At 42.3% G+C, this 21429-nt stretch overlaps 1 protein-coding gene across 1 annotated transcript in view; it reads left to right on the forward strand.

Annotated features, from left to right (window-relative positions):
- Window positions 1-20439, forward strand: part of LOC123749514 (lactosylceramide 1,3-N-acetyl-beta-D-glucosaminyltransferase A) — a 106347-nt gene extending 85908 nt beyond the window's left edge. The window contains exon 2 of the mRNA XM_069332408.1: window positions 17347-20439. Within this exon, the coding sequence (XP_069188509.1) occupies window positions 17347-18612 (1266 nt within the window). The 3' untranslated portion in view covers window positions 18613-20439. The remainder of the gene's footprint in view (window positions 1-17346) is intronic.
- The last annotated feature ends 990 nt before the right edge of the window (window positions 20440-21429 follow it).

Consider the following 21429-nt stretch of genomic DNA (forward strand, 5'->3'; position numbering starts at 1 on the left):
CCGTTAACTACTCTGACACTGAAAAAGTTCTTTCTGACGTCCCTGTGGCTCATGTGGGTACTCAGCTTCCACCTGTGTCATAGGACACAGGTGGAAACATGGATACATGTGAAAGGACGTAGGTACAGGACAAACTGGAAAGAATTATAAAAGTTCAATTTACGTAGAAACAAGGCACCAGGATGAGGCCAGCCTCACCTCGCTGTCTCTGGTAATCAAGTCTCGTTACCTGTCGCTGCTTCTGCTCTGCTTTTTGTTATGAGTTTTGTATTTATGAGAGATTACGGGGTGAGTTGATTGTGCCGTGGCGTCACACCTTGCCTCTCCCCCACCAGCCCTCACCACCACAACACCACCACCACTACCATCATGTAAGTGCAGGTGCTTGTGGTGGGTGGTAGTGGTCATGATAGTACTTGTAGCTGACTGGGACAGATGTGGTGGTGGAGTTGCTGTTGTCCTTAGTGGTGGTGGTGGTAGTGGTGGTGGTGGTAGTGGCGGTGGTGGTAGCAATGGTGGTAGCAGTGGTGGTAGTGTCGGTGGTGGAAGCAGTGATGGTAGTGGCGGTGGTGGTAGCAATTGTTCAATGATAATAACAACACTGTTGGACAATTACATGATAATTACTGTTGTCAAAATTGTTATGTCATCACAACTACGGCCAAGATCGCTACGCTTGCCGTTACTTCCGTTGGTGTTACTGTTAAGTACTGATGTTACAGCTCCTCTCCTGTTGATGCTGCTGGATGTTCAAGATATAGTTCCCCCCCCCTCTCTGTCTCTCTCTCTCTCTCTCTCTCTCTCTCTCTCTCTCTCTCTCTCTCTCTCTGGTGCTCCAGTTAGAGGTGAAGTAAGAGCCACACACGCTGCCTCAGCCTCTAATCTCCAGCTCAATACTACTCTCTGCGTTATTATTTAAGGGATTCTGGTGAGTTTTTTGTATAGGTCTGGCTAGTAACTGGGTGGGGAACTCCATGAACACAGTCTCGTCCAAAAATCAACCAGCAGTGGCATATGTGAGCGTATATATATTATCGTATATGTATATGTATGCATGCATGGTATGTGTGCTTATACGTATCCAAGCACATGTTTGTGTATGCTAACATGTGCATTAGTTACCAATAAACGTCCACGGACCATTAATATGGTCAACAAATTCGCGTTCCTGACACGTCTGACAACCGCGAGGTCCTCAACATGGTGTGCCTTATCGCGCCAGAATTCGCAATTGAATTTTTTCCCCGGTAAAGGGCGTGGAGGCGGGCGTGAAGAGCCACAGTGTGACCGACTGACAACACCCGCCCGTCACCGCCGCTAAATTGTATAGAATTTTGTGAACGAAGAAAACTGGAAATATGTGTAATAGCGAATTTTCAGACAATTGCCTTCGTTTTTGAAACAAGAACGGAGTGTGTACTCACCTAGTTGTGCTTGCGGGGGTTGAGCTTTGGCTCTTAGGTCCCGCCTCTCAACTGTCAATCAACTGGTGAACAGATTCCTAAACCTACTGGACTTTATCATATCTACATTTGAAAATGTGTATGGAGCCAGCCTCCATCACATCACTGCCTAATGCATTCCATCCGTTAACTACTTTGACACTGAAAAAAATAATTCAAATGTCTCTGTGGCTGATTTGGGTACTCAGTCTCCACGTGTGTCCCCTTGTTCGTGTTCCACCAGTTCTAAAGAGTTTGTCTTTGTCCACCCTGTCAATTCCCCTGAAAATTTTGTAGGTGGTAATCATGTCTCCCCTTACCTGTCTGGTTTCCAGGGACGTGAGGTTTAGCTCCCTTAGCCTTTCCTCGTAGCTCATACCTCTCGGTTCTGGGACTAGTCTGGTGGCATACCTCTGACTCTTCTCTAACGTAATTTGTCTTGTGTTTAACTAGATACGGACTTCAGGATGGAGCTGCATATATATATACATATATACATATATATATATATATATATATATATATATATATATATATATATATCTATATATATATATATATATATATATATATATATATATATATATATATATGTATGTTTGTATGTTTGTATGTATGTTTGTGTGTATGTGTGTGTGTGTGTGCGCGCGCGCGTCGGTCACCTCTGGATCCACCTTGTCCCCTGTTTCACATTTACCATCATCTTTATTTTCTCTCTCTCTCTCTCTCTCTCTCTCTCTCTCTCTCTCTCTCTCTCTCTCTCTCTCTCTCTCTCTCTCTCTCTCTCTCTCTCTCTCTCCCCCCCCCCCCCACACACACACACACTTTTATTTTCACGAATATACTTAGGAATACCGGCATCTATGCAGCTGCCCTGCCCTACGTGATGGGTTACAGGGCTGGAGTCAAGAGTGGGAAGGTTGGCCCGACGGCGGCCATGTTGTCTGTGCTGATATAATGTGAGTGTATTATAAGGATTTCCTCAGGAACACGCGAGGGGGTTACTGTAACTACTAGGTGGCCAAATCTCAAGAAGCACATCAATAAACTGGAAAAGATGCAGCAGCAGCATGCTACAAAGTGGCTTCCGGAACTGAAAAACTAGAGTTACGAGGAGAGACTAGAGGCATTAAACAGGCCAAAACTAGAAGATAGAAGAAAAAGAAGAGTTATGATCACCGCTTACAAAATACTAACAGGAATCGACCAAATTGACAAAAATTAATTCCTGAAACCAGCAACTTCACGAACAAGACGACGCAAATTCAAGCCAAGGAAACAAAGGGGACGAAAACATATTAGAAGGTTTTCTTTGGGAAAGAGAGTGGTAGACGGTTGGAACAAGTTAAGTGAGAAGGTGGTGGTGGAGGCCATACCCGGCAGTAGTTTCAAAGTGCTATACGACAAAGAGTGCTGGGCAGACGGGACACCACGAGCGTAGCTCTCATCCTGTAACTACACTTAGGTAGTTACACATAGATAATTACACACCCACCCACACACACATACATAATGGAAACCAACCAAACGACCACCACACCAGCAAAACACACCACCACATCAACAACCTGAACACAACCACTACTTAGTAAACAGCACCACATCAACATAAAACTGACATCAGCACACCGAATACACCACAATACAACAGTGACATCACCAGCACACACAGCACAGCTCCAGCGAGAGAGTACACCCAACTATATATATATATATATATATATATATATATATATATATATATATATATATATATATATATATATATATATATATATATATATATATATATATATAACTGAAAACTCACACCCCAGAAGTCCAGAAGTGACTCGAACCCATACTGCCAGGAGCAATGCAACTGGTGTGTTCAGGACACTTTAATCCACTCGAGGCTATTATTGCTATTTAATCCACTCGAGGCTATAAGTCTATTATGTTACAAGTAACATAATAGACTTAGGCTCCGTGGACAGTTTCAAGTGTAGTTTTAGACATGTATGAAAGAATATTATAAACAATATTATAATATATATATAAATATAGGATATATTTAGGAGCTGTCTCGTACGGTGCCACAGGCCTGCTACAGTTGTCTTCGCTCTTATGTTCATAAGTACATAACTAATGGAATTATAAATACTAAGACTGAACCAGAGGTAGTAGCCCTGGTGGAGACTAAGTTACCACGTACGATCATACAGGCTTCCTTACAAACAGCCAGATGGCGAGTAAATACAATACAGAGGGAAGGGAAGGGGGCGCGTCCTTGATATACCAGACAATGGAACTTCCAGGTCTGAAGGCAAGAGCAAATTGCATGATAGGTCCCCCATCACAGTGTGATACTCCCCATCATAGAGTGATGGGTCTCCATGATAGAGTGACAGGTCTCCATGATGGAGTGACAGGTCTCCATGATAGAGTGACAGGTCTCGATGATAGAGTGATGGGTCTCCATGATAGAGTGACAGGTCTTCATGATAGAGTGACAGGTCTCCAAGATAGAGTGACAGGTCTTCATGATAGAGTGACAGGTCTCCATGATAGAGTGATAGGTCCCCATCATAGAATGAGAGGTCCCCATCATAGAATGAGAGGTCCCCATCATAGAATGAGAGGTCCCCATCATAGAATGAGAGGTCCCCATGATAGAATGAGAGGTCCCCATCATAGAATGAGAGGTCCCCATCATAGAATGAGAGGTACCTTACAGATGTAGTCCAAACTAATAAACTCTAAGACTTAGTCTTACAGACTATCAGATTCACAGATTAATCAAATCACAGACCAATACTATAGTAGAGTTATAGCCTGCCAATTTCCCATCATAAAAATTCAGACTTCCAGACACAAATAAATTGATTCACAGACTACCAAACTCATAAATTAAGATATACACAGAATACTAAACTCATAAATTAAGAGACTCATAGACTTCTAAACTCATAAATTATGAGAGCCTCAGACTGAGAAGCTTACAGACTACCCCGCAGACTAACAAAATCTCAAACTAAAAGTCTGGAAGTTAATCAGTCTTAAACATTTGTGAGTCATGTTCCTCAAACATATTTCACTGGAACCTAAAAATCTGTTTCTTTAACGATTCTCTTTTCAAACACCTGATTCGCTTTTGTTTAATATGCACTAAATGAACATGTACAGACCTTCATGTTTTGGCGGGAAACTCCGACACGACAGCAGTACTTCTGAACTTTACTGTGAAACGTAGATAAGAAAAACTAACGAAACATTCTGGAAACAGCTGAGATTTTAAGATAGAAAAGTAAAGGTGTTTAAATAATGAGGTACAAGTGTATTTCCTACAGCAACCTAGCAGCGGAGGGATTTAATATCCCAAGACGGAGGGCAAGGTGCTCCGCAGAACCATGAAAGGTAATTTGAAGCGAGTCTGGTAATCTTTTCTTTTCTTATTCTGAGAAATTGATGTCGAGTAAAAACAAGAACGACGGCGCCAGGGAGAGCAGTAAGGAAAACGGGAAACATTCATGAGTGTCTTTTGTATATTGGATGTGTCGAAGTTTGCAGAGGAGAGATGAGAGAGAGACGTGGCAAGAAAACTTGAGAATATGGAGAACATCCCTCACCCCCCTTCCACACACACACACACACACACACACACACACACACACACACACACACACAAACAAAGGTAGAAGGGCAATACGAAAATGGCATCGCGAGCAGGGCAAAGACTCAACCTAAATTGCTGCACAGCCACATCAGAAGAAAAGCAATAGTGAAGGAACAGGCAATGAAATTACCTGTTGCTATGGTAACCACATGTTCCTATGGTTCAGAAATGACAGGAACTGAATAAGAAATTCCAGGACGTCTTCACATTAGAGCAAGGAAAAGTTCAAGAGATAAGAGAAGGAATAGTTAACCAGGCACTACTAGAAGAGTTTGAGATTACCAGTGGGATGAAAGGAAGATTTTGCAAGAGTTGGATGTGATAAAGGCTATAGGTCCAGATGGAACCTATAACCTAAGACAGAAGAGTTAGGGAAGACATGATCACCTCTTATAAAATTCTCAGAGAAACTGACAGGGTAGATAAGGATAAAGTGTTTAACACGGGTGGTACGCGAACAAGGAGACACAGGTGGAAACTGAGTACCCAAATGAGCCACAGAGACGTTAGAAAGAATTTTTTCAGTGTCAGAGTAGTTAATAAATGGAAAGCACTAGGAAGTGATGTGGTGGAGGCTGACTCCATACACAGTTTCAAATGTAGATATGATAGAGCCCAATTGGGGCACCTGCAACCCATCCTCCTGTGTAGATAGTACAGTCTGTAACTATGTGCACCATAGTACAAACAATGACGTACTAAGCAATTAAATAGAAGAATTTTGTACTATTTCCTTTATAGAGTCCAAAAAATGAAATTAAATAACAAACTTACGTATTCCTAAGCCTAGAATAGCACACACAAGTACTATATTAGGCCTCAGATATCGTGTATTAGGCCTAAGAAGGTTAGGTTAGGTTAGTTTAGTCTGTCTTTGCATCATAGTAGAAAATTATTTCCGGTTTGTCTAAATTTAATATTACCGTTTTCTACTTTCCAATTGCGTTGTTTGTCGGTAAATGTACTATGGTCCTCATCGTTCTGATAAGGACTGCCAAAACAGGAGGACAAGCCGCAGGAGAGGACAAACCTTGTAAGGGAAGAGCCGTGTGGATTTAGAATATGAAAGTCGGGCTTGAGAAATTTTATCGAGCGTACTGAGAAAGTTACTAACATGCTACAGGAAAAAGAAGTTGGGGTACACTCTTCCTTCATAGATTGTCAAACATCATTTGAAGCTGTTTCAGCCATTAGAACCTCCTCCCATTAGAACGTCCTCCCATTAGAACGTCCTCCCATTTTGACGAACACTTTACCTAAAGCCAAAAATGGTCGTATTAGGAAATGGTAGCGGCTCGCGAAGTTGACATACTGTCTGGCTCTCTGTTTTGGGTCCATTGATTGGTTAGGATAAGGGCACTTTAGTACGATAGTTTCTTGACGTTGTGAAACCTTAGGAGGTCGGGCTGCCAGACACACGTACAGGAAATGCTTTACTTCATTGAGTCCACAAATAAACGATCCATCAAGAAGTCTGGAGAACACAGACGAATGAACACAATGTATAACAGATCTTCACGCCAGAATAACCAGTGAGAACAAGACTTAAGAAACAGAGGTGTTGGTTATAATATGAATTTGTTGATATTTTTTTTAGTTATTGTGTATATCGGAGAGCTGATAATTATATCTCCCGTTTATTAAAATAATGCACAATGAGACTTTGTCATACCATCAGAGTTTACGTTTTAATAAAGTAATAAAATTCCGCATTTCAAAAAAAAAACAATAATAATAATAATAATGGCATCAGTAGCTCAATCAATATACTAATTTGAATGCAAATTATATAGCAAAATAGCTATAAATAATAAACAAAATAACAAGAGCAAAAGTAATATTATATAAAATATGCAAACAGGTATACATGAAGAATATGTCCTGAGAATTGTAAACTCGAGTAATCAGGATTTGTAATATTGAATTGAAATAAAATAGATTGGTTTAATACTGGAAAGAAATTAGGATAAGTTAACCTAAATTAGATCAGATAATTCTATTTCAATTAGTAAATAAGTTGATGGTTAGACTACAATAGAATAGGCTTGGCTACATTGCGTTTGGGTAGTTCAAGTTTAAATAGTAAACAGAATCTGATAGTTAACAGGCTTTGCAGGTATATATGGTGTGAATTACGTAGAGTTTTAAGTTAATTCAGAAAAAATTACGCACTGCTTCTTGTTAATTCAGAAAAAATTACGCACTGCTTCTGGTTAATTCAGAAAGAAATACGCATTGCTAGTCTTTACTTCATAAAGAAATACGCACTGCTACTCGTTACTTCAGAAAGAAATACGCACTGCTACTCGTTACTTCAGAAAGAATTACGCACTTCTACTCGTTAATTCATAAATAATTACGCACTCCTACTCGTTAATTCATAAAGAAATACGCACTGCATCAAATAAATACAGGAAATTTTGCGCTCATGTACAGGTAAAACCAGCACTTTTACTCTCATCTTTCAGCCTTATCTAAGTAGTTTTGGGGGTGTTTCCAGACCGAACACTTGCGTTACGTTGCTAAAGTTACAATGATACGCTTGTGTGTCCCCAAGGGGGGCAGCGCCCCCGCGGGCCTGCGGGCGTAGCATCAACCAAGTGATTCATGCGCACTCATCGGAACATTTGGAAGGTAATATCAGACTCTTTATGTGTATAAGGTATAGTAGTTATCATATACGGTACTGCCTGCTCGGGAAGATGGTTATTATCCCAGGAGAGTGAAGGTGATTCAAGTAGAGCAAAGGTGGGGCCTCGTAGCCTGGTGGATAGCGCGCAGGACTCGTAATTCTGTGGCGCGGGTTCGATTCCCGCACGAGGCGGAAACAAATGGGCAAAAGTTTCTTTCACCCTGAATGCCCCTGTTACCTAGCAGTAAATAGGTACCTGGGTGTTAGTCAGCTGTCACGGGCTACTTCCTGGGGGTGGAGGCCTGGTCGAGGACCGGGCCGCGGGGACACTAAAGCCCCGAAATCATCTCAAGATAACCTCTCAAGATAAGATGTGTGGTAGTGTGGGTGGTGGTTGTGGTAGTGTGGGTGGTGGTAGTCTGTGGTGGCGGTAGGGGGTGATGGTGGTGGGTGATGATAGTGGGTGATTGAAACCATTGACTGAGATCATTGAAAATAATAAGTGTCAGTTTCTTACTAACAATTTTGAGCATTCCACACTAGCGGTCTCGTAGCCCCACCCAGCAAATAAATTATTAATTTAGGGAAACAACAATTTACACAAAAAATTAGGTTTATTCAGTTTTAAATCTACTATAAATACAGATAAATAGGGAAAACGTGTATTTGCCTGTGCCCTGTAGGAGGCTCCTGGGGCTAGCAGAGCCAAACTTCCCAGGGTGAAGGGTCTGGGGTACGGGACTGACATTATCAACAAAATATTGGCAACTCATAAGTAGTGGGCAACGCATGAGCTGGATATGAAATTAGCCAATTATCGTCACGCAGGAGAGACTATAGGCTCTTCCTGCAGCTCCTCCCATGACCGCCACGCCTCCCTACTCCCCCCCAGTTACTGTCCCTCTCTCTTCCTAGCTTCCCTAATTGTTGTCATGGAATCAGTGCGCACAAAACTATAAATAAAACTTACTCATATTTCTCAACCCAAAGTTAATTGAATTTATTACCAGAAAACACGTTTTTATTTCCTTACGACGTCTGGAAGTTCGCGAATACAACACCCGATTGAGTGAAGAAATAGACCCAGTTACATCGCATTCCACAACAACCCTTTCCACAACCAACCCCTCCCACATCTACTCTCCCACAACCAACCCCTCCCACATCCATCCCCGCACAATCCCCCTCCCACAGGAAACCTCACAAGTAGTTTCCCACACCTGGTGTCAAGATCAGCATCACGGAGATGACCAACTGATGCGAGACATCAATTAAGAGATAAACACAGCCTCCGCTCTCCCCGGCCCCACAAGGTGGTGGAGCGGTCCAACACTGTCACACTCTGATGGCTCGCAGTGGTGCTAATGGCTTCTGTTAGAAGCCATTACCGTTGTTGCTAGTGTCAGTCCTCTAGGTTGTTATAATTACCTTTATTATTAAGATTATTGCCATTGTTATTATTAAAATTGTAATTGTTATTATTTTGTTAATTGTATAGTGCTGCTGTATTTATACTGACATCAAATCCTCCTTGTATTAGGTAGGTGTCCCTTGATTGCTTTATTTATTTATTTTTATTTTATTTTTGTACATTGGAGGGTGCAGGAACAGACGACTTCTGAATCCTCATGGCAGGCTGAGAGCTTCCTCTTCCCACAGTTCATGGTTCAGTCCCTTCCCACAGTTCATGGTTCAGTCCCTTCCCACAGCTCATGGTTCAGTCCCTTCCCACAGCTCATGGTTCAGTCCCTTCCCACAGCTCATGGTTCAGTCCCTTCCCACAGCTCATGGTTCAGTCCCTTCCCACAGTTCATGGTTCAGTCTCTTCCCACAGTTCATGGTTCAGTCCCTTCCCACAGCTCATGGTTCAGTCCCTTCCCACAGTTCATGGTCCAGTCCCTTCCCACAGTTCATGGTTCAGTCCCTTCCCACAGCTCATGGTTCAGTCCCTTCCCACAGTTTATGGTCCAGTCCCTTCCAACAGCTCATGGTTTAGTACCTTCCCACAGCTCATGGTCCAGTCCCTTCCCACAGCTCATGGTCCAGTCCCTTCCCACAGCTCATGGTTCAGTCCCTTCCCACAGCTCCACACACACACACACACACACACACAGTGAGGGGCGTGAGGCTCACGTCCCTCACTTCACGAACCTCACGTCCCTGAAAGACAGAAGAGTAAGGGGAGACATGATAACCACCTACAAAATTCTCAGGGGAATTGACAGGGTGGACAAAGACAAACTCTTCAGCACGGGTGGAACACGAACAAGGGGACACAGGTGGTAACCTAGTACCCAGATGAACCCCAGAGACATTAGAAAAACTTTTTTTCAGTCTCAGAGTAGTTAGCAAATGGACACACGCACACATCCCCAGGGAGCAGACTGTAGCAGCTCTCAGGTACCTATTTATTGCTAGGTGAAAAGGAGCATCAGGTGTGTGTGTGTATTCACCTAATTGTGCTTGCGGGGGTTGAGCTCTGCTCTTTCGGCCCGCCTTTTAACTGTCAATTAATCAACTGTTACTAACTACTAACTGTTTTTTTTCCATTCGCACACACACACCCAGGATACAGCCTGTAGCAGCTGCCTAACTCGCAGGTACCTATTTAATGCTAGGTAACAGGGGTATCAGGATGAAGGAAACTCTGTCCATTTGTTTTTACGCCGGCTGCCGAGATCGAACCCTGGTCCCTAGGTCCACGAGTCTAGAGCGCTGTCCACTCAGCCAGCCAGCTCCCATGTGTGTGTGTGTATTCACCTAGTTGTGCTTGCGCAGGTTGAGCTCTGCTCTTTCGGCCCACCTCACAACTGTCAATCAATTGTTTCTACTACTACTCTTTTTTTTACCCACACCACACACACACACACACACACACCCAGGAAGCAGCCCGTGACAGCTGACTAACTCCCAGGTACCTATTAACTGCTAGGTAACAGGGGCATAGGGTGAAAGAAACTCTGCCCATCGATTTTTCACCGGCGCCCGGGATCGAACCCGGAACCACAGGATCACGTGTACAGCGTGCTGTCCGCTCGGCCACCGGCTCCCGTGTGTGTGTACTCATCTATTTGTACTCACCTATTTGTGCTTGCGGGGGTTGAACTTTGGCTCTTTGGTCCCGCCTCTCAACTGTCAATCAACTGGTGTACAGATTCCTGAGCCTACTGGGCTCTATCATATCTATATTTGAAACTGTGTTTGGAGTCAGCCTCCTCCACATCACTGCCTAGTGCATTCCATCCGTTAACTACTCTGACACACATACACACACACTTTGTGTGTGTGTATGTGTACTCACCTAGTTGTACTCACCTAGTTGTGTCTGCAGGATCGAGCATTGACTCTTGGATCCCGCCTTTCGAGCATCGGTTGTTTACAGCAATGACTCCTGTCCCATTTCCCCATCATACCTGGTTTTAAAATTATGAATAGCATTTGCTTCCACAACCTGTTCCTGAAGTGCATTCCATTTTCCCACTACTCTCACGCTAAAAGAAAAAGTGTGTGTGTGTGTGTGTGTGTGTGTGTGTGTGTGTGTGTGTGTGTAGAGGGGGGGGGGGCCTGGTATACATTCTAATAGTATAATAAATCATCAAGCATATTGTCTTTCTCTCAAACCATCTGTCAACATTCAACACCTTAGGTTGATTACCCACTGACGTGTCACAAGATTTGAAATTAAGGCTGAATTTTTATCGACGGCCTCGATCATTAGGTTCAACTTCTTCAAGGTGTGTACTCTCCTCCAAGCAAACCTTAACACCTTGCCAGAGACTCAGCTTGGGTAACTATAGTCGGGACCTATAGAGCTTCATAGAGCCTTGGCTCCGTGAAGACAATATTATGAAACCTGGTCGAGCAGTCAATGTGGGTCATGTTTGGTACATAGTTCTTCGTCTCACTAGACTAGCTGATAACCGTTCCCTTACTGCACAAACCTTGCGAGTTGCCCCAAGCTGGAGCAGGTAAATATTGGCACTATGAGCAGCTCACTAAACCGTGAGACTTTGTTCTTAGCAGTGGCACCAGACCGCATGTAATAACAGCGGCGTCCTATTTACGTATATGTACACACGTGTGTGTACTCACCTATTTGTGCTTGTGGAGGTTGAGCTTTGGCTCTTTGGTCCCGCCTCTCAACTGTCAATCAACTGGTGTACAGATTCCTGAGCCTACTGGGCTCTATCATATCTACATTTAAAATATGTATATATGGAGTCAGCCATATCTACATCCTGTTTAAAGTATGGAGTCAGCCGAGCCTGAGCGATAGCGAAGCCACAAACATCTGTATATGAGAGCACTGAACATGTGTACTGAGATGTAGCTCAAGCAAACACGTCTTAAGGCATCACGTCCAGTTATTTTATCTCACGACTGATCAGTTAAAAAAGGCTAACAACTAGAGCTAACGCCACAAGCACATTTAGATGAGCACACGTACATCTTGCAAGTAAAGACACACAGCGCATGCTGTGGCCGGGGGGAAGGTGCTGCTTGAATGAACCTGAGGTCAGCTGTTGGGCTCATATTTCAGGGTCGGGCGAGAGGGGAGAGAGGTGATGCACTGGCTCGGCCATGGGTGAGGTGCGAGGGGTGATGCCGGGAATTATGAGGAAGCACTGAGGATCAGAAACCCCGAGGACGAAGTGAACCCCAAGTTGGAAACCAAAGTTTCAAAAGTAATGTATATTGTGTTTACGATTGTAATAGGTCTCCATCTCCAGTATAAGAATGGTTGGAACAAGGTGTTCCTTGTTCCTGTCACCTCGTGTACCTGTCACCTTGTTCCTGTCACCTCCTGGTTTGGATGGGAGTTAAACCACCGTTGAACTGCATCATATGAATGAGCTCATTAGAGTGCAATCCATGTCAAGCTCTTGTTGTTTTAGATTCAGCAACTCGATACAGAAGTTCCAAGTAGCACGGTCTATGGTGAGCCCGTAGTGCAACTCAAGCATTGGTCAGTATACCCAAGAACCAATTTGTTTTCTTGCGAAACTCTCGTAAGATATTATATATAAATAATTTCATCTTTTAGCAAAATAATATTTAGGATATTTGAGAAAATTTTAAATTAATTTTGTATTAGTAGATCAGGATATATAATACTTTTGGAACTTTGACGATTTTTCTGACTTTGTTTAATTTAAACAAAGTATGAAAAGTTTCAAAGTTAAGTTTGAAAGTCGTATAAGAATTATTTATCATGTTGCTGGGGACATATCCCAGGTTCTCCACGGCACACTCACACACACGACGTGACCACGACGTTGTAACGACCCTCTGGTTACCCCGTGTGTGTGTGTGTGTGTGTGTGTGTGTGTGTGTGTGTGTGTGTGTGTGTGTGTGTGTGGGTGGCCTCCGGTGACCTCAGCTGCGAAGCGGGTCAGCGTGCAGCGTAAATTAAACATTCTTAACATTCAAAACACACAAAGTTGAAAGGTCAAGGTGTTGTTTACATTATTAATGTTATATCGTTATCTCCTACGTTGTTATCCGGGGTCCACCTCGTACTACGGTCGACTGACCTGACCCAGGACGCATCTCACAGTAGTTGCCTGACTCCCGGGTCCCAGGTGGGCAGGCAACAAAATAGGTGGACCTGCGACAAGCTGCCGGCTTTTTGTCCTCATTAGAGGCTAGTAGAAAGATAGTGACCCTCAGGTAAACTCAAATCAAATGAATCGTGCCTTAACGCTTCTATCATGCGCGGGGATCAAACCCGGGACCTTTTGTTTGTGAACCGTCTGCAAATAAGTGTATATACTCGAGCGACGAAACCAATTGTCTTCAAAAGTAATCTCAGACTGGAAGCAAAGCTCACAAAAAAATACGAAATTAACAGGCGTGGACTCACAGGTGTTTGAAGCGTAAGTATAATGAGGTGCATTATACGTGGGGAAGTGGGAAGTGCATTATAAGAACACTGTGGACCAGTGGGTGCGGCCGCACGAGAGCCGGCGGCTGCAGCCTTCCTGGGAAATTATCATACAAAAGGAAGGTCGCAGGTAACTGGTGATAAGCGAACACTAAACGAATTTCCATTATTTTCACTGGTGGATGACTGGAGAAACTTTGGGTGCGGAAGTTACTGAGTTTCATTATGTATGAATGATATTATATATATATATATATATATATATATATATATATATATATATATATATATATATATATATATATGTTATATTGTTATATGTATGTGTGTCATCTGTGTAAACTGTAGCATTGCAATAAAATAAAATAAAATAAAACAGAACAAACAAAAAAATAATAGGGTGGTAGGAGAGGAAAAAATTAAAGTATTCAGTGAGAATCCACAAGGTCTTCTCTGAATGCTCTTTGTTTTCTTCTTCGAGGATGTGGGTCCTTGCAATTGCACTAGAGGTGGTACCCCTAAAAATATATATATATATATATATATATATATATATATATATATATATATATATATATATATATATATGCGAACAAGCCTAAATGGTTCCCAGGCATATATACAACTAAAAACTCCACACCCCAGAAGTGACTCGAACACATACTGCCAGGAGCATTATGCAACTGGTTTACAGGAGACCTTAACCACTATATATTAAATACATCACACACAAATAATGTGTACTCACCTAGTTGTACTCATCTAGTTGTGTCTGCAGGATCGAGCATTGACTCTTGGATCCCGCCTTTCTAGCATCGGTTGTTTACAGCAATGGCTCCTGTCCCATTTCCCTATCATACCTGGTTTTAAAATTATGAATAGTATTTGCTTCCACAACCTGTTCCTGAAGTGCATTCCATTTTCCCACTACTCTCACGCTAAAAGAAAACTTCCTAACATCTCTGTGACTCATCTGAGTTTCAAGCTTCCATCCATGTCCCCTCGTTCTGTTACTATTCCGTGTGAACATTTCGTCTATGTCCACTCTGTCAATCCCTCTGAGTATCTTATACGTTCCTATCAAGTCCCCCCCTCTTCCTTCTTCTTTCTAGTGTCGTAAGGCACAGTTCCCTCAGGCGCTCCTCACACAAATAATGTGTGTGTGTGTGTGTGTGTGTGTGTGTGTGTGTGTGTGTGTGTGTAAAATATTATATTATAAATATTTATATGCAAAGAAAGAGAGAGAGATTCCTTATTTTTAACTTCCTCAATTAAACAAATATTTAGACATGAGAAAAGGTAGAGTGATTAGATGAATGAACAAACACGAGGAGATAAGGCGTGGAGTTGAGCATCTTTGTGAGAGTTTAATGACTGGATATAATGTTACTGCAGATTCGACACCCAACACGGCAGAACTAACAGGATCCAGCGAGACACGCCGAGTTCAGATCTTAATGGATTTATCACTCGCTATTGTTTAGCGGTTCAAAACGCTATTTTTTCCAAGCTGGTGAACTTCCGGTGATCATAATTACGAATCGTTCGAGTCATATAATGTATTCAATATTATTATTTACTTGATTTAGGGTGCATTTTACCATTGTTTATATTGTCATGGAATAAGTACGACAGTGTAGTAGAGACGTACATGTAGAGAGGGAGGAACAATAACAGTGTGCATCGTACTTCGATCATCGGGGCTTAGTCTGCTTCTACTGAGCAATATACGAGTTTCTCAGCGCTACCAACTCTCTCATCAAAATAATAACCTTGCATCGAAGGCCCACCCGGCACCTCACGGAAAATGGGGCAGTCTTTGCTTCACCCCCGCAAGCGAGTGTCAACATCAAAGCCCTTCGTTTAATATTTGTGATTGTATGTACGTAATATTCTTATAGCGAGGTGACGAGAGTCTGCACAACCTGTGCCTGCTGGTAGTGTGAGCAACTCAGCTCTAGCGTTTTGTCAATTTTGACATCTGAATATACTGCAGAAAGTCTTGTTTTTCACCAAGGTTATTTTCAGTGCGGTCATTTACCTGTTTATAGGAATTCAATTCAATTCTTTATTTACTATGCACCCCCATACCCATCTTGTTGGCGGTGGTGGAAAGGTTTACAAAGGCATATAATAGGTTCAGGAACTGAACCACATAGTTCGTTTAGCTAAGTGACAAATAAGTAATTTCGCATGATAATGAACATCAATTCAAACAAGATCCATAGGTGAGAATGAAGTGCAATAGTGCACTAATTAATGAAAATAATAACCCACAATTTTGAAAACACGAGGAGATGTAGACTATATATTTCGATCCCAAATCCGGGATCATTTACGGGCTCACCATATCCCGTGCTACATGGAAATTATTCTTCCAGTAGCTGAATCTAAAACAACAAACAACCGGGATCCTCTTTAGCAGAGGATCTGAAGTCCTCAGATCCAAAGGTGACTGCTAAAGAGGGTCCCGGTGTGTGATCGAAATATACATTCAACATTTCCTCGTGTTTTAAAAATAGTGGGTTATTATTTTCAAGATCCACAATTGTTTATCGCTACGATGCCCGATGTCCAATATTTTCCCAACAAACTAATTACCTTTCTCACTTCTCAGAACTTCCTGGTCAGGACCTGCGACCTTAATTGTTTTGTCGAATGTCACTTTTGAATTCGATAAAAGTTTAATTTGGTACCTTACTATTTTATATATTTGTATTAATCTAAACCGGTACTTTTAATGCCAGGGAGGAAATTAAATCATGAGAAATCCCCCCTCGGCTAGGCTTAGCTACAAGTACCTTTGAGAATTTGTAACATCTGCTGATGTAGATTTGACTAAATGTAAACTCTGTCAGCAGAACTATTCGCATACTTTGCCTCATTATATAATGGAATGTGAAAAAATCGCGAAATTCGAAGATAACACCATCAATGGTGTCCAAGAAATGTGTAAGTACTTCATTCATAATGATATACTGCCAGGTATATTTGCTAAGTATCCAAAATTTGCTTACTGTAGGTGCAGCCTACATGGCTGTAAAGCTGCCGCCCAGTTGGGTGGGTGTGGAGCACATGACTATAAAGCTGCCGTCCAGTTGGGTGGGTGTGGAGCACATGACTGCAAAGCTGCCGCCCAGTTGGGTGGGTGTGGAGCACATGACTGTAAAGCTGCCGCCCAGTTGGGTGGGTGTGGAGCACATGACTGTAAAGCTGCCGCCCAGTTGGGTGGGTGTGGAGCACATGACTGTAAAGCTGCCGCCTAGTTGGGTGGGTGTGCAGCAAGACTAGTAACTGTGTGACTCACCATAGATGTAAAGTGCCTTGTATAGTGACTTGTGAGCCTTTTTTTGAATCACTTATTATATAAAAAATTATCGATGTGTATATGTATTTATGTAAATGATTGTATATATATATATATATATATAACATTAATAATTGTGTAACTAGCTTCAATAGATTGTCGTTTGCTTAGCTAAACAAACTATGGGATTCAGTTCCTGCACCCATTATGTGCCTCTGTAATCCTCTCCACCACCGCCCACGGGATGGGCATGGGGTGCATAATAAAGAAAGAAATTAAATTGCCAGTATGACTATACAGGACATACAAGGTGTATGAGATCAAGATAGGATTTAAGACAACGAATTAAATGTGTATGAGGACATGTGTGAGTCAGGTGGTTGGCCAGTGTTAGAGAGTTCTAATGTAGCCGCTCTCTTTTTTCAGGCTGATTTGCTAGAAGCTCGTCTGGGCAGCAGCAGAGGCAGCAGTCGGAGCAGCAGCAGGTGCAGCAGCAGAAGCAGCAGTCCGTGTCCAGACACCGAGAATGGTGGCGGTGGGTGGTGGTGGTGGTGGTGTGGGCGGTGGTGTGGGCGGCTGTGTGTGGTGAGGCTGGCCCAGCTCTCTCTTTTCCTCACCGGAGTAGCCGCCGCCACCCACCTCATCACCGCCGCCCTCACCTCCGTGCTGGTTGCCCCGCCCGTGCCCCAGGCGCGCCCACCCGTGCCCTCCGTGCCAGACCGCCACCACCTGCCGCGGCCCGCGCCATCCACACTGCTCGACCTGGACGACTTCCACTACGTGCACGAGGCGGCCGAGGCGTGCTCGCCCGCGCGGCTCTACTTCGTCTTCCTCGTCCACTCCCGCCCAGACCACTTCCGTCAGCGCCAGGCGATCAGGGCTACATGGGGCGGTTACAAGGACCTGGGCGGCGGGTGGGCAGCCCGAACTGTTTTCCTGCTGGGGCAGGGTAGTGGGGGCGGCGGGGAAGTGGGCGGGGAGAGCAGCATGGGCGGCGTGGAGGTGGAGCGGGTGGTGGAGCAGGAGGCGGGGCGGCACGGAGACCTGGTGGTCGGCAGCTTCACCGACCACTACCACAACCTCACCTACAAGCACGTCATGACGCTGCGCTGGGCGGCCGCCCACTGCGCTAACGCCATCTACCTCGTCAAGGCCGATGACGACGCCTTCATAGACGTGCCGGCGCTGCGGGCGCTGCTCGACCGCACCTTTAGCCACCCGCCGCCCAGCCGCACCCTCGCCTGCAACGTGCTGCCCGCAGGCACGCAGCCACAGCGCTCTGGGAAATGGGCGGTCAGCGACACTGATTACCCGTGGCCGGAGTACCCGCGGTACTGCGCGGGCCTGGCGTACGTGGCCACGCCCGACCTGGCCGACGAGTTGGCCCGCGTGGCGCAGGCGGGCGTGGCCACCAGGATCTGGGTGGACGACGTGTGGGTGACGGGGCTCCTGGCCGAGGCGCTGCGCCTCCAGCCGCACTACCTCAACCTCCGCTACTCCTACGACCACAACGACATGTCGGCGTGGGCGGACCGTGCCAAGCCCACCTCGCCGCCCCCCTACACCTTCGCTCACCTTGATCCCGCCTGCCACGACTGGTGGTCCACCCTCAACACCCTCTGGCGTCACGCCCTCGCCGCCCACCACTCCGGTGACACGCCCACAGCTAACAATATTTCACACGCCAGATAGTGTCACCTCCAGGACACATGTATATTATGTATAAAATGTTCAAGTATCTCAAGCTACTGAAAGCCTCATCATACATACATACAGTCAGTCCAGTTTGTTGTATAGTCCGTCGTTAAGTACCGATTGAACGCAATAAATTCTTGTGAACAACAACGTTTGTTACCATTTTCTGGCTTAATTCGCCACTTTTTTATAATTTGGACATATGTGTCGAATATGTCGACGTGACTGTGTGTGGTGTATGTCGAGAACATTGTATGCCGACATGTGTTTTGTATGTTGAAGGCAACATACGCCGTAGTCTGACATGTGTTGTCGTGGTGTTTTATACGATTTGAATAAGTGTGCGCGCGCATGCGCGCTTTGTGCAACTATTCCATTCTACGAAATCGTCCAAAGCGTCAGGAAATAAAACAAAAATAAACCTCACTAAATACATCAGGTGGTTTTCAAAAAATAGCAATATGTATCACGAAAAAGGTCATATATAAACATTTTTGATAACATGGATAATAAACTGTCTTTCAAGACTATCTTGATTGTACGATCGCCGTTGGTTGATAATTGTAACGAAGAATGAGAAGTTGATCGCTACTCGCCTCTCTCAACATTCCTTCCGTGCGGGAAATTAAAATAATTTGGATGAGGGAAACTCAAATTTAGAGATGTTGAAGAAAAAATATAAGTACCGGCAATAGATTTTACATATTAGCTCTGAACCCAATCTTTATAAAAATAATAATAATAATAATAATAATAATAATAAAAAAAATAATAAAAATAATAATAATAATAAAAATAATAATAATTATATGAATAATAATAATAATAATTACTAAATTACTACTAAGCTCACTTTAATTTCAATCATATTTTGAATTGCGTATGACCTTTAATAAATAAATCAATCAATAAATCATAAAGAATACATAAATCAGATGCGTATCTCTGTGTGCCATTGAGATGGACAAGCATATATACAGTCTTAAAAAAAATCCAATCACAAACACTGGAACAAGCCTGCAGCACAATCACACTTACACGTCAGCACAATCACACTTACACGTCAGCACAATCACACTTACACGTCAGCACAATCACACTTACACGTCAGCACAATCACACACAGACGACAATAAGACTTGCGCTCCTTAACTCCAGTATGCTTGTATCGCCAACGTATTGTATATTTGTATAGAATACTGTAAACTGTCCATAGAATTTGTTGTGCGTGAAATGCCTTATGTGCCAAACATGTGTTTTCAATAATGTAAAAGCTTATGAACAAAGCTTACAATATGTTCATCATTCATACACCTAAATATTCAGTAACGAGACTCAGTTAGTATTTTCAGAGTTTTCTAAATGTAACCACGTTAAATGTTTAACGTTAAACACGTTAAATGTTGAACGTTAACTACGTTAAGCGTTGAACGTGTTTACTGTTGTCTAAAACGACTCGTCCAATGCGATTAAGTGTACTGCACTTCTTGAAGTTTATCACAGATAAGCATAAGTGGAAGCATTCCACGCTCCATTCCGGTCACCATATACCGTGAAATTACCACAACGCGTTAACAAAACAGCATAGTCTCTCTTTATTCACTTATAAAAATTATAAAATCGAAAAGTGCGTGGTAGCAAGGCTAGGAGAACGGTGAGGTGCAGCCAGCGTGGCGTCACAGGCGCCTCTACATGCACGAACGACTCTGGCGTGTTGGATTCAGAAGCCGCGTCGGCTACCTCCTGGTAATCGGATCACAGATTCAGCTTTTGGTCTGAGAAAATACAGATACCAAATAGCCGTAAAATATATATATATATATATATATATTTTATATATATATAGTTTATATATATATATATATATATATATATATATATATATATATATATATATATATATATATATATATATATATATATATATATATATATATATATATATATATTGGTAGAAGTCTTTCTTGTAAACAAATGTTGTTGAATATGACCGAAAGGATAAGATTAATGATTCTAACACAAATCTTCTCAATATGTCTAACGTTTTTCATCACTATCGAGGGTAATTGGTAATTTTTCAATTACCATCGACAGTGAAGAAAAACGTTAGACATATTGAGAAGATTCGTGTTAGAATCATTAATCTTATCCTTTCTGTCATATTCAACAACATTATATATAATAATAATAATTATTATTATTATTATTTCTTTCAGCTATAGATATGATCTTAATGTAATTTTTGTTTCTTAGATGTATACATGGATAAGAAAAATAGTTTTGAGTTAGGGAAATATATTGTTTTTTCTTCAGACGAAAATCTCGCTGTTAAATTGGAGAATATATTCATTTTGTTAAAATATTTCCATAATTTAGTAATTCAGTGGAAAGTTCATAATGGTTTCCGGTGACCATTTCACATGAAGATTATCATGCATTTAAAATTTCAACTTGATGTTCCAGACTAAAGAAACGTGTCATTCAAGTACGATATTACATTTTATTCCATTTTATAATTATCTTTATTATTAATATTATTATTTTTACTGCAGCAATATTATTATTATTATTATTATTATTGAACTATTGCTGTATGATTGTGTGTATTAATATTAATTCTTATAACTGTTTTCAAGGCAATTGTTATTATTCATGTATATAATCGATGAAATTATTGTATAGGATGATTATCATGACAATCTGGACATAAACTTTCCAAGTATTTTAGTTTCACGCAGGAAAGTAAAGCAAAATAACATTGTCTTTAATTATTTAATGATATAACAAACAGTTCTCTTATTTTAATGTTGTTAT

This window comes from Procambarus clarkii, chromosome 27, assembly GCF_040958095.1.
Source record: "Procambarus clarkii isolate CNS0578487 chromosome 27, FALCON_Pclarkii_2.0, whole genome shotgun sequence".
Classification (NCBI taxonomy): Eukaryota; Metazoa; Arthropoda; class Malacostraca; order Decapoda; family Cambaridae; genus Procambarus; species Procambarus clarkii.